Source organism: Argopecten irradians, chromosome 6, assembly GCF_041381155.1.
Source record: "Argopecten irradians isolate NY chromosome 6, Ai_NY, whole genome shotgun sequence".
Lineage (NCBI taxonomy): Eukaryota > Metazoa > Mollusca > Bivalvia > Pectinida > Pectinidae > Argopecten > Argopecten irradians.
Window position 1 is genome coordinate 14,079,519 of NC_091139.1, and position 14,246 is coordinate 14,093,764.

The 14,246-nt window shown below is 34.3% G+C and overlaps 1 protein-coding gene across 1 annotated transcript; it reads right to left on the bottom strand.

Moving 5' to 3' along the window:
- Window positions 1-4,577: 4,577 nt before the first annotated feature.
- LOC138325070 (reticulocalbin-2-like) lies at window positions 4,578-11,508 on the bottom strand. The gene is made up of 6 exons (XM_069270451.1): window positions 11,284-11,508; window positions 7,855-8,019; window positions 7,472-7,619; window positions 6,859-7,024; window positions 6,547-6,742; window positions 4,578-6,388 (listed from the first exon to the last, which is right to left on the bottom strand). Exons 2-6 carry the CDS (start codon window positions 8,015-8,017, stop codon window positions 6,111-6,113), a joined length of 951 nt encoding a protein of 316 aa, XP_069126552.1. The 5' UTR covers window positions 8,018-8,019; window positions 11,284-11,508; the 3' UTR covers window positions 4,578-6,110.
- Between the last annotated feature and the right edge of the window lie 2,738 nt (window positions 11,509-14,246).

Below are 14,246 nucleotides of genomic sequence, written 5' to 3' on the forward strand. Positions count from 1 at the left end.
CAAAAGGGATCGATAGCAAAACATACATGTACATAACACACAGTAGATCAAAACAACAACTTAAAACATTTATCAAGCCAGCTTTCCTCAGTTCATAATAAGGAAAGAGTGAACGAACATTCTGAAGCCACAAATGTCGACATGGAAATCTCAACTGATCACTGTCAAAATGGTTGTTCTCTATTATTTGTTAAGTCTTCATTGAACTCCAACAAGACCTTCAGCGTCATAGACCACTATCCTCGTAAAGAATTCCACTTTAAACAGTTTCATCTCTATACTAAAACAGTACCTCCATCGCTCTATTTCTTCAACATATCTCACCAATTAACACAATATATCAAATTATAGATACAATGTACACACTTGAATCACTAAACTAAAGTATTTCATCTGCCGACTACTTCACCTTGGCATTTTAGAAATGTTAAAATTTTCAATCTACAACTATCAACGAGAAAGTGAGTCTGGTACTAATGTCAACACGCTTCAATCATGTTAACGTTTATAATTCATCCACTAAAACACAACTAGGCCTATATAATTTTTAATACGATAGAAAATGTCTGGTGGCCTTTGTAATTTGGAAAATGTCTTTTACTTTTTACTTTTAGACGACCTTCGGATAATAGTAAAAAAAACGAATATGGACATTAAATAATGTTTAGGAAACAGCATGTTGTGACGTAGTAAGTGCTGTCGGTTGCTACATTGATGTCACCTATTACATCACAGGAAAAAAAGTCAGAAGTTTTTTAAAAGCACAGTAAGATATGTCCTTGTTCCATACAATTGTACGAAACATGACGATATTCTTAATGTTTTTAATCATATCCGATATGAATGCTATGATGAGTAACTTAACCATCCAGATTCACAGAATACTCTTGTTGCTCCAACGTCTTCTATGCCATTTCTTTTAAAGTCGATTTTTTAACGTTGTCTTGTTGCGAGAAATCTCCTTTTCAGTAAGCTTTCGCTCCTGTGATAAGAAGGCTTTAGATTCTACGGAGACCGAGATCGTCTGGAAGGTGCATGGTTTGTCTGTATTCCGTATACGACTGGGGGCTGTGTGTTACTCGATCTCTATTGTGGTGTGCCTTAGTATCGGAGCACTACAAAGTGAACACGACACATTTTATCGCCTAAATAGCACAGTGAATATTCTCCTTCTATTATATAATTTGACACTCCAAAGGGTGTTACGCAATGGCTAAAAACCAACAGTAGATGTATTTACAGTTAAATCGTCAGGTGCCTCATATCGCTCCAAACTAGGACGGTGGTAGTCTGCCTAGTTTGTTGTAAAATCCATCCAGGTTGGTTTCTTCAGCGGATGATTCAAGAAATCTTTTCCAGTCTCGGATGGTTTTAGGAAAATTGATGTTGTTTAGACATCTCTCCAGGATGATTAAGATCATTGTGGACAAGGGAGTGTTGGGAAGGAATAGCTACTAATTGGCAGTAAATCATAGCTCTCCTAATTGATAGTGGTTATCAGTCAAATTGCTGTAGTAATGTTGTCATCGTGCCAGGATTTCTATTTGTGTAATTTCCACTCGTAAATCTAACCTCATTGTGTTGGTTTGATTGATTTGTATGGTTGTCAAAAGGTCCCAGACTGACGAGGCATATTCTAGTGTGGCTTTACCAGTATTTGATACGCTCTTGGCCTTGCTGATGTTTTCCATCCCCTCATGTTGCGACGAAAGAATCCGATGGTTCTGCTTACCCTGGAAGTTACAATGTCGATATATGTGTTCCATTTAAGGTCTATCATGACTGTCACTCCCAAATACTTACTGGGTTCTACTTTCAATCGAATATGGCAATGAAAGGTGCAATTAGTCTTTAATTTGTTTCCCTTTCTTGGTAATGCTATTGATTTATTGATTTTTTTGCCTATACATGTATATTAGGCGAAAGACAATGACGTATATGAGAAGGATAAGTCACATAGGGTTTTGGGCAAGTACGGTGCTGGAGCTTTTTGCGTTTGTGCACTGACCGTGACGTTGCATTGGGCGACGACTGATTTTCCTTCGATATCCGCCGGCGCAGCCATTGATGATGTAGATTGCGTTGGCGATAGTTATTGTCTTACTCTCTGATGCGTGCTGTCATTTCATGAGGTGTCGCATTTTTCTTAACGAAAATTTAAAACATTTCTTCTAAACCTTCGGTCTTTAAAGCAAGTACTAAACGTTGTGAAATTTATTTAACTTTACATTAGTGTTTCGTTTTACTCGATAAGACAAGTAATTGTTGAGAAAAATGGTTTTTATTCTCGGTTCATAGGCATCTCGCGTGGTATTTATTAGTGTAAAGAGACAGTGACGAATCCTTCTCACTTATAAATGCTTGGCGTTAAAACAATGACAGGTTTAGCGGACTCGGATAAAAATGACGAGCAACATGAAGGGAATTAACCCTGGTCAGAATGCGTCGTTCTATAACAAGTTCTTAGCATGGCTGTGGCTTTAGACTTGTGATGTTTTCATACTGATATGGTTGTGTGGTCGTCATCTAGCAATTCAAAAAAAAATAACTACAGAAATGTAATATAACTGACTGTGAATTAATTGAAACAAAGATTTATAAGTATACGCCCTTGATTGAAAGAAGAAACAATGAAAATGGAATATAATTAAATAACTGTTTTATTTGATATCATTGCACAGTTGCTATTGAACATGTATATATAGTTGCTATTGAACATGTATGTGTAGTTGCTATTGAACATGTATGTGTAGTTACTATTGAACATGTATGTGTAGTTCCTATTGAACATGTATGTGTAGTTGCTATTGAACATGTATGTGTAGTTGCTATTGAACATGTATGTGTAGTTACTATTGAACATGTATGTGTAGTTGCTATTGAACATGTATGTGTAGTTGCATGAACATGTATGTGTAGTTCTTTGAAATGTAGTTGCTATTGAACTGTATGTATTTATTGAACATGTATGTGTAGTTGCTATTGACATGTATGTGTAGTTGCTATTGAACATGTATGTGTAGTTCTATTGAACTATGAACTGTATGTGTAGTTGCTATTGAACATGTATGAAATGTATGTGTGTAGTTGCTATTGAACATGTATGTGTAGTTCTATTGAACATGTATGTGTAGTTCTATTGAACATGTATTGAACATGTATGACATTTGTTAGTTCTATTGAACATGTATGTGTAGTTCATTGAACATGTATAGTCTGAACATGTATGTGTAGTTGCTATTGAACATGTATGTGTAGTTACTATTGAACATGTATGTGTAGTTGCTATTGAACATGTATGTGTAGTTGCTATTGAACATGTATGTGTAGTTGCTATTGAACATGTATGTGTAGTTGCTATTGAACATGTATGTGTAGTTGCTATTGAACATGTATGTGTAGTTGCTATTGAACATGTATGTGTAGTTGCTATTGAACATGTATGTGTAGTTGCTATTGAACATGTATGTGTAGTTGCTATTGAACATGTATGTGTAGTTGCTATTGAACATGTATGTGTAGTTGCTATTGAACATGTATGTGTAGTTGCTATTGAACATGTATGTGTAGTTGCTATTGAACATGTATGTGTAGTTACTATTGAACATGTATGTGTAGTTGCTATTGAACATGTATGTGTAGTTGCTATTGAACATGTATGTGTAGTTGCTATTGAACATGTATGTGTAGTTGCTATTGAACATGTATGTGTTAGTTGCTATTGAACATGTATGTGTAGTTGCTATTGAACATGTATGTGTAGTTGCTATTGAACATGTATGTGTAGTTCCTATTGAACATGTATGTGTAGTTACTATTGAACATGTATGTGTAGTTGCTATTGAACATGTATGTGTAGTTACTATTGAACATGTATGTGTAGTTACTATTGAACATGTATGTGTAGTTACTATTGAACATGTATGTGTAGTTTGCTATTGAACATGTATGTGTATCTCACATGGACATCAGTACGATTCACTTGTACATTATTTGATAAACAACCATGTAACAGAGCATAACTTTCACAAATACAATCATTCAACATCAACTTTCAAATATGTCCAGAATAAAAACGATAATTGTAATTACAAATGTCAACATTTGGTCAAACCAACTGAATTTATCCTACATATGTATTTACAAATCAGGATCTTAGTGTTGTATAATGCTCAGTGATGTATTTGGTATCACATTTAAATAACATTACCAACATTGATTCTCATAATTAAAGATGCTCCACCGCCGACAAAGCATAAATGATATTAATCAGTTGAACACTAATTGGTGTTTGATCATGTATATATATGTCTAATTAACACAAGAAATAATATAAAATAATTTATTTCGCCTTTGATGCATGCACAATCAGTGCTTCCTTCCATATAGGATATAGTGACACGGAATTTTTTCGGGATGCAATTAATGATTTTTCATATATTTAACTTGAAGTAAAATTAGAAGCTCAATGGTGGTAATGGTGTAAAATAAGTAACTTTTGTAACTGAAGAAAAATACAAAATTTTCTGCACCTGTTTTTGATAGTGAAAAATTACCATTTGTCAGCAGTGGAGTGATTCTCAAAATTAACTTCTTCCTAGTGCTAGGAATACTCTGTGCATTTACCTCCAAATGGTTACAATATAACAAGGGTTGAGACAACATACATGTACAAGGCTTTAGCAATATGAGGGTGTTCATGTGCAGTTCAAGGTTTTAAAGCATGATCCACTACCAGGTTTACATCAAATCACTCATGCATTCTTAATAACAGATTATACAATTAAGGGGAGAGAACAAAAACTGAAAAAAAATTACAATGATATTAGAGAAGTCTGTAAACAAGACTTAAAAAAGAGTATTTGTTACTATTGTAATAAATCGAGCTTTGATTTCTTATTTCTGATTTAATACTAAATCGAGCTTTGATTTCTTATTTCTGATTTAATACTAAATCAAGCTTTGATTTCTAAATTTTTGTGTTACATGTAATACTAAATAAAGCGATGAATGATGTCTTCCTATTGCATTAATACAACCGGTAAATCCAAGCTTAATGGAAAAATAAAATGTTAATTTGTGTAGTAAAAAGTAGTTAAAAAGTATAAAATTATCATAACATACAACAATATAGAAAGTACACATAGCTTAGAGGAAGTTTGGTCTTGTATTTAAAAAACGCATTTCTTTGGTAGACGTAGTAGAGGAAAGAGTTATGGCATTGATCCCTTCCCAAAAATAAATAAATATATAAATATATTTTCATCTCAAACTATGGTCCAATTACACTGTACTGAGATGTAACCTTCATACTACTCAAGCACCAGAATGAGAACAATGTCTAAATCCTTATACAGTGTACATGTACATTACCAGAATTCATTAAAAAGGGAAAATTTGTTCTTTGATATATAAGTTATTCTGGAATGTATTTTTCTTATTCAGACAAAAAACAATACAAAACCAAGTTATCAAAACAATACCTATTCATATTTGTATTTTACAAAATTTACCAGGTAAATTTGTGTAACAGGTTAAAAAATAAATTGTTTTTGATCTTATCAGGTCACCGTAGTAACTCAAATATTCTCTACAATACCCTGTGATTGAGTTTATCTTATCATGTACAAAAAGTTTTTGATCAATTGAAAGTAAAATTTATATTCCTCATAACACATCTCCAGAGCATGTTAATTAGCAAATTACATACATGTAATACAATGCATATTGAAGGAATAAATACTGTACTTTAGGTACTTCACAGATTCATTCAAATTTGCGAAATTTGATAACTTGCATTTAAAAAAAATTTATTTTACTTGTCACACACATTTAAACATAAGATTGACAAAAATGCCACAAATATGATTTTCAAAAATAAACCCCCGACATAAGGTTTTCATCAGTAATTCGCAAATTTTTTACCCTCAAAATTATTACCTCATAATAATTCATTTAGGTGAACACCTAAAATAAAAAGTTTGTCAAAAGCTAGAACACTTCAATAGTATAATGGATAAAGACTTATTTGGTATAACAGAATAAAATTTTCAGAGAAAAAAACCCAAAAACTTCAGAAATAAAAACATAAACTAAACCTAGAGTATTTTCTATAGCTCATCCTTTGGTAAATATCCTCCATAATTTGTAGCCTGACTGCCAACGAACTCATCGTGTTTATCGACCATTTCCTCCTCTGTTAGTTTACCATCCTTGTCTGTATCTGCGTGCTGTATAAGATGTTGAGCCTCCTCTATGGCAGCTTCCCTGTTGCTAGGTAACACCCATTCCATGATCTCCTCACGGTTAAGTTTGCCATCCCCATCCTTATCATATGTACTAAACTGTTCCTCCTCGTAAATCTCTATCTCCCGTTCTGCTTCACCGTCTGAAAAGTTAACATGCATGATAAAGACAAAAGGGGCAAAACAACAAAACACATGAACATAATCATGATAGCTTAAAGGATGTAAACAGATTTCACCAAAAAAAAGCTCAACGATTTAGCTATAGCAGATTCCTTTACATGAATCGAAGTATACTTACCTTTCTTCACAAATTCTAATTTAGAAATAAATCCGTCTCCATCTTTATCGTAATCTTTCTGTGCTCGGGCCAACTCTATATCATGCATGTGTTCATAGTCATATGGATGTGTAAAGGCTCTGTATTCTTCTGCGTCTAAAACCTCATCCTTGTTCACGTCGGCGATTTTAAACTTTTCATGGTCGTCTGATACTACCTGGAAAATATTGACACCAAAATAAGTTGAATGAAGCCCAAATATCATCTCTGATCTGCCACTGTTTAGATCTTTAACATATAAGTTTCTATAATTTAGGTGACTATACCATTTACCTGGTTGAAGTCTTCAAGGTCCTCGTCGGTGAGTTTATTGAAATCTTCCATGTCCTCTGGGTTGTAACCATACACTTCGCTGATGTACTCACGCCAAGTCAGTTTGCCATCATTGTCTTTATCCTGCTTCTCAAATTCTTCCAATGAGTCTTCTGAATCAAGCTTCCTGTGAACGGAGACAAAACGATGAAATAGGCTGAAATATTACCACTAATGTGAACTCATAGTTAAAATGAAAGTAGCTGAATCAAAATGAAGCTGTAGAAAAGTAATGTAGACATAAACAACCACTACATGTGTGTTTATCAGAATGTCACCATGTATCTTACACTGACCTTGACCTTCCATCAGAGGAAAATTTTTGGTGTTGCATAAAAAAAAATTATCTTGATTATAAAATAGGCCGATAATCATGTTTGACTAGGCCAATAATCATGTTAAACTATATATATAGCCAAATAATCACGTTAAACTAGGTTAATAATCATCTTAAACTATGCCAATAACCATCTTAAACTACGCCAATAACCATCTTAAACTACGCCAATAATCATGTTAAACTAGGGCAATAATCATGTAATGAGACACAAAGCCAATCATGTTGAGGACTTACTTGAATGAGCCCATGACCCATTTTGTGAGTTCCTCTTCAGTGATAAAAGCGTCCCTGTCCTCGTCCATTTGTTGGTAGAGCAGTCGTAGCCTCCTCTTGGCCTCCTCAGGGGCCAGTGTATCAAACTCTTCTTCTAGCTCCTTGGATCCTGTTAAACATAAAGACAGAACAAAATGGTTAAGTGATTGTAAGTGAGAAAGAGCTTTAAAAATATAAAAATATACAATCTTTTTCATGAAGACTAGGAGAATATCAAATTTAATCTACTAATTCCAAGGGGTGTCACGTATATATGAGTCACAATAAATATATTTACCGCTATATCTGTACCTGTAGTTTCTTTCTTAGTCTAAATCCTGTTATGGAGCCATTCAGATACAAACCTAAAATTGCTTCATGGTCGAAGTGTGGGTTGTGCTCTCCACCATCATCAAAATGGTGAGAATCTGACTGAGTGTGGTGACTACCATGATGAGCGTGCTCCTGTTCTCCACAGCTCCAGTGGCAGACGGCCAACAATAGAATGGTGCAACACAACAGTTTCATTTCTGTAAAATAGGGGGATAACTCAGTATTATACAACAGCTTTATTACTGTGTACAACAACTTTATATCTGTAAGATAGGGGCAGATAACTCAGTGGAACACAACAGCTTTATATCTGTAAAATAGGGGAGATAACTCAGTGACATGCAACAGCTTCATGTGTGTAAAATAGGGGAGATAACTCAGTGACATGCAACAGCTTCATGTGTGTAAAATAGGGGAGATAGCTCAGTATTATACAACAACTCCATGTGTGTAAAATAGGGGCAGACAACTCAGTGTTGTACAACAGCTTCATGTATGTAAAATAGGGGCGATAACTCAGTATTATACAACAATTTTATATATGTAAAATAGGGGGGAATAACTCAGTGTTTTACAGCAGCTTCAAGTATGTAAAATAGGGGAGATAACTCAGTATTATTCAACAACTTCAAACTTGTGTTTAAAAGGGGCAGATAATTCAGTGTTTTACAACAGTACATATGTGTAAAATAGGGGCAGATAACTAAGTGTTGTACAACAGCTTCATTTGTGTATAATAAATTTAGGGGAGATAACTTCAGTTTTATACAACAGCTTAAGTTTCACGTCTGTAAAATAGGGGAGATAACTCAGTGTTATACAACAACTTAATGAGTTTAATAGGGGCAGATAACTCAGTGTTGTACAACAGTGTCAAGTTTGTAAAATAGGGAAGATAACTCAGTGTTGTACAACAACTTCATGTGTGTAAAACAGGGGCAGATAACTCAGTAATGTAAAACAGCTTTATATCTGTAAAATAGGGGAGATAACCTCAGTACACAACAGTGTCATGTTTGTAAAATAAGGGAGATAACTCAGTATTATACAACAACTTCAAGTCTGTAATAAAATAGGAGAAACAACTCAGTATTATATAACAGCTTCATGTCTGTAAAATAACAAGAGGGGGAGACAACTCAGTGTTATAAGACAGCTTCATGTGTGCAAAATAGGGTTAAATAACTCAGTGCTATACAACAGCTTTAAAGACCTGCACAAACATACAGACAGTGATCACCATGCTTCAAAGACATTTATGTTATTAGATTCTTTTGATATAGCATTTGTACATCAAATGACCGAACTACCTGCATGTCTCATCTTTTGTCACACACAGAGGTTTTATTATACTATGGGCTGGTCCATGATATTCTAACAAAGATAATAACCCTAAACCCTGAGGATGACAATATATATACCTAGCTACAATTTTTACATTGTACAATATTTGCAATTTGTATATATACCTGGATGACTAACATTGACAGTGGGCTATCATTTAGACAATTAAAGTCTGTCAGTGCTGAAGGTAAAGCCAATTATTATATTACCACATTCTGTGTACAAACAACAAATGGCGTCAGTCTGATGAACGCTATATACATAAAAATTGTATGATATAGATAGTGGGGAAACAACTTGTGACCAACTTGTCCTATAGTGTTTGGAATCGGTTGAAATTTTATGGTCGATTATCAGTTTTATTAACTAATCGATGATCGATTAAAATTGATTATTTTTTTCCTTGATGTATAAACAAGTCTCACATAAAGATTTCCGTCAAAGGCTCACGATCGCAAGGCCTCTCTGTGCTGTCATGTTTTCTTCACAAATAGTGCTCATCTGAATGTTTACATTACTACGTTGTGCTTATGTGCTCTTCAATTCGTCTTGACGCTTAAAATTTGAAATGATATGAGTGACCACACACAAAGGAATGGTTTTAACAGGTTGGCTATGATTTTGTTGCATGTTTTATATTAGTGATCAGCTAACTTTATACTTTCGTTTATCATGGTGTCTTAAAATTCCGACAAACTCGATTACAGATTTCTTCAATTAATCGATCAAACACCACAAACCAACGATACTTGACGAACTCGATTAATCGGAACACCACTATTGTCCTATCATTGTAGCATTTATCTGGTTAGTGTTTGGCAGTTCCTGTATTTTACCCCCAGTCTGAACATGTATATTTTCTGCCACCACCCTCCCCCCTCCTTATGTATACAATGTATGTACATGTATATTCATTTCAATGCTAAGGTTGACTTGAAACTAGTCATATACTACACTTTTGTCAGCTTAAAGAGATGTGATATGCGCATGCTTTTATGCTGAAAGCCTAAAATAGTAGCTAAATCTATACCTTTCAAAATCTGGATGAATCTGGGCTCCTACCATTTCATCAAATAACCTGATAACGTGCATTTTACACGAGACCGAAATATGTTTCATATACAAATTAATAGGGTTTGGTTTGGCTACACACTTGCATCCTCTTTACTTCTCAATAACGCAACGCTACCCAAAATGGAACACATTTAAAATACTTGACAAAACAAACAAACTAGGTAGATGATAAGGATAAATCACTGGGGGTTTTGAACATATATGTCACCAACGCTTTTGTGTTTGTGCACTGATCATAACGTTGGGGGACGACTGATTTTCTTTTTATATCCGCCAGCACAACCTTTGATACAGCTTGCGGTGCGAGGGTTACCATCTTACTTTCTGAAGCGGGCCGTCATTACATGAATATCATAATGTTTTAATGAAAATTTACATGACATTTCTTCGAAATCTACCCTCCTCAAAGCACGGATTAAAAGTTGTGAAATTTATTAAGGTTTAAATTGGTGTTTCATTTGACTCAATAAATCAAGTATTTGTTGAGAAAAATGTTTTTTATTCTCGGTTCCTAGGCATCATGCGTGGTGTTAAGTAGTGTAAAGAGACAGTGACGAATTCTTATCACTTATAAATCCTTGAATAAACTAACAATATAACTCTAAACTGCCCTAAGCAAACTTTAAGTAACTTAATTGACATGTAGTAACTGTGACAATTTTATAAATCATTCTCTTATGGTGGTTATCTACAAGCATGATTTATTATTATCTCAATTTTTTAGAAACTTTTTTTTATTTTTTGGGTACTTAGCAAGTAAGTGGCATGAGTACATGAACTACTGACACATTTATAACAAAATATGAAATGCAAATTAAGGTATTTATTTGTGAAATACGTGTGCAATAATATATTATGAAAACATCAAACATTTTTACAAGCTTAAGTGTTCCAGTTTGGTAAGTGACAATCTACTATACCTGTCAACTATTAAAACACGTGATGACCACAATATAAAATACACCAGAAGTGAAAGTACGTCCATGCAGAAACGACGCTTTACAACTTGTAAACAATGTGTAAACAATATTTTGAGTTCCTACCTTTCTCCTTCTTTGTCCTATCTGATCACGCTTGAGCTCTCCTCGTTGCCTTTGGGTATATCTCTCTTCCGGTTCAATGTATATTACACGTAGTCCTTGAAATAATCGTTATCACAATGTTTTGTTTCAACTTGCAACGTGGCTAACAGTGATTGATCAAAGGTTGCAAGTGATGACAGATCTTCCTCGCTTCGTTGGCCGGTGTCGCCGGAAGCGGAAATACTTGTAGGGAGAAATCGTTTATTGAAAGATAACTAAGGATTTATGTAAAATAAGAACATTGATTTATGTAAAATAAATAGTGCACTATTTAACCATATTTTAGCTTTATAGTTCAGACGAATGTCTTTTTGCGCTGTTTCGACGACGAACAATTTAAAAAATGATAATTTGGAGCACGGACAAATCCTCGTTTGAAGGGATCATACGATGAAGGTGTCACACCACTAATATCGATCGTTACACACGATTGTGTACATATCACTTAGTAATCCTTGGTTTTATTGGTTGTTCGTCTGTTATAGGTCAATATTTGTTTCCCGTATTATTATATTATAGATTGATGGAACATGTGTTCATACAACCAAAAGACATTGATTTGGTAGTTTTGTTCGTGTACAAAATGTACGACACAAAATTACCTTTTTTAACAATTAAAGCCACACTATACGTAACTATCAACAAAAATTCAAGTTAAATTCGACTCCGATATTGTTAGTATTTGTAGATGTAGTTGAATTAAGATATATTAAAGAATATTTATAATGGTTTTTTTTTAATAACTTTGGTACAGCAGTTGCCTGGAACCTGGAGTGATACATGTAAACATGCCTTCATTTTAAACTTGTCGCCATAGAAGTTACGATTATTGCCGAACGGAAGTCGGAAAGTTCATGACCCGTTTTCGGAAGACTTCGGACAGACGTTACGTAGTTACGTAGTCATATGACGGTCTCCGCAACGACGTTACAATGTCGGCTAAATTCGGGTTTTTTGACTATGTGGGACCCACCTAGCGATGTATAATATATATATTTGATTTTTATCAAAATATTCCGAATCGTAATCGCTCATCATGACTTCGATTTTTTTGTTTCTGCATGATTTACATCAGGATTTTTTTTCAACATTTACATTCTTCTAAATCATGAAAAAAATAAGAAAGATACGGATATTGGGCCTTTAAGAACTAATGTGAAAATCGTAATAAGCGAATAAGTAAAGATATTTTGACAACAAGTGGATCTATAACATACAAAGTTAAATTGTATAAGTGATAGATACAACGATGTGGACGATTATATATTATTGGACCTACATGTACATTATACAACGTATAATGTGAATCTACTTGTATTTCAAAAGACAACTATTCAAATAAATGCGTTTCTCCCATTTTTTTTTGTCATGATCATGTCGCACCACACCCAATATGTATATTTATGTTTTTCAATCCAATAGTCAACGTGTCCAGTTTATTGCATCGTGATAACATTTTCATACACTTTTTCCATTATATTGTTACGATATCCCTTAATGTTATTGATTTTGACAGAGAAATGTTTTATCACACATGTATTTTCTCAAATGAAAAAAAAGAAACGTATCGGGACATGCTAACAAGCATGCAACCAATATTTCGGTGTTCAAATCCAGTTTTACTTGGGTTAGGGCTAGGGTTTCATGGTACGATATTGAAAGATTTTTTTAATAAATTAAATGTCACATGATAGAAAACCAAGGATTCTAATAAAGAATATGAATGAATGTTAATTCAACCAACCATCGTTTTAAATACAATAAACTTAGGCCTAAGTTTATAACCTTCAAAAAGTGAAAGTTTCGATGTAAAAAAGGAAAAGTGAATTAATGAAAACATAGGAAGCATGGTAATTTCCTGAAGTTTGATACTAAGTGCCTTAAATCACATGTATATACAATGAAACGGCATACAGTGTAATAACCTAAAATGTAAGAGTTTATAGTGTAAGAGCACACGATGTTCATGTACTCGCCCACACTCTACAATGTAAGAACCTGCGTTTTAAAGCACGGGGTGACCGAATGGTTAAGATGTCTCGACATTATACCACAAGCCCTCCACCACTGGGTCGCGAGTTCGAATCCTATGTGGGGCAGTTGCCAGGTACTGACTGCTTGTCGGTAGTGTTTCTCCGGGTATTGCGGCTTTCCTCCACCAACAAACCTGGCACGTCCTTACATAACGATTGCTGTTAATAGGACGTTAAATTAATAAAACCCAGTCGCGTTGTAAAAGCCGACGATGTAAGCATACATGGTAAGGGCCTACAGTATATAAGAGCCTATGATGTTGACATTGTTGACAATGACAGGGCAGAAAATGTAATTATGATTACGATATCATAACAAAAGCTACACAGTTTTAATGTGCTTCTCACAAACAAGTTAACTTATGGATTGATATCATTTTGCGTTATTGACCTGTACATAGTAAAACACAAAAGGACTATATGTTATATGATACATTTTGAATTTTGCTTATTCAATACACTTAATATTGCCTTGCGTGTAGGGGGTTAGAATTCTAATTGTTGTAACCATGGCATGATCGTAAAAGGTGACTAAATGGAATATCATGGTCTTCCGAACGTCTCCTTTGATTTGACCTTGTGAAGAAGGTTCCAGGTTCTATCCCAGAACGAGACATACTGTTATTGTAATCTATAAAATTGACATGCTGGTCGATATTTTCAGCGGCACGATTCACTGAGATAACACTATACAAATGACAACAGTCCCACTATTACAACACAAATATGCCACAGCTTCACGAAACATGTAGACATGCATTCACGCATTGCATACAAGGGAGGCCGTCCTTAAATGACCCTAGCTGTTAATGGGACTTAGTCCCTATCAATCAACCAAAAATTACATAAACAGCATTATTAGTAATTTGTCAAAATTATGACATAAACACT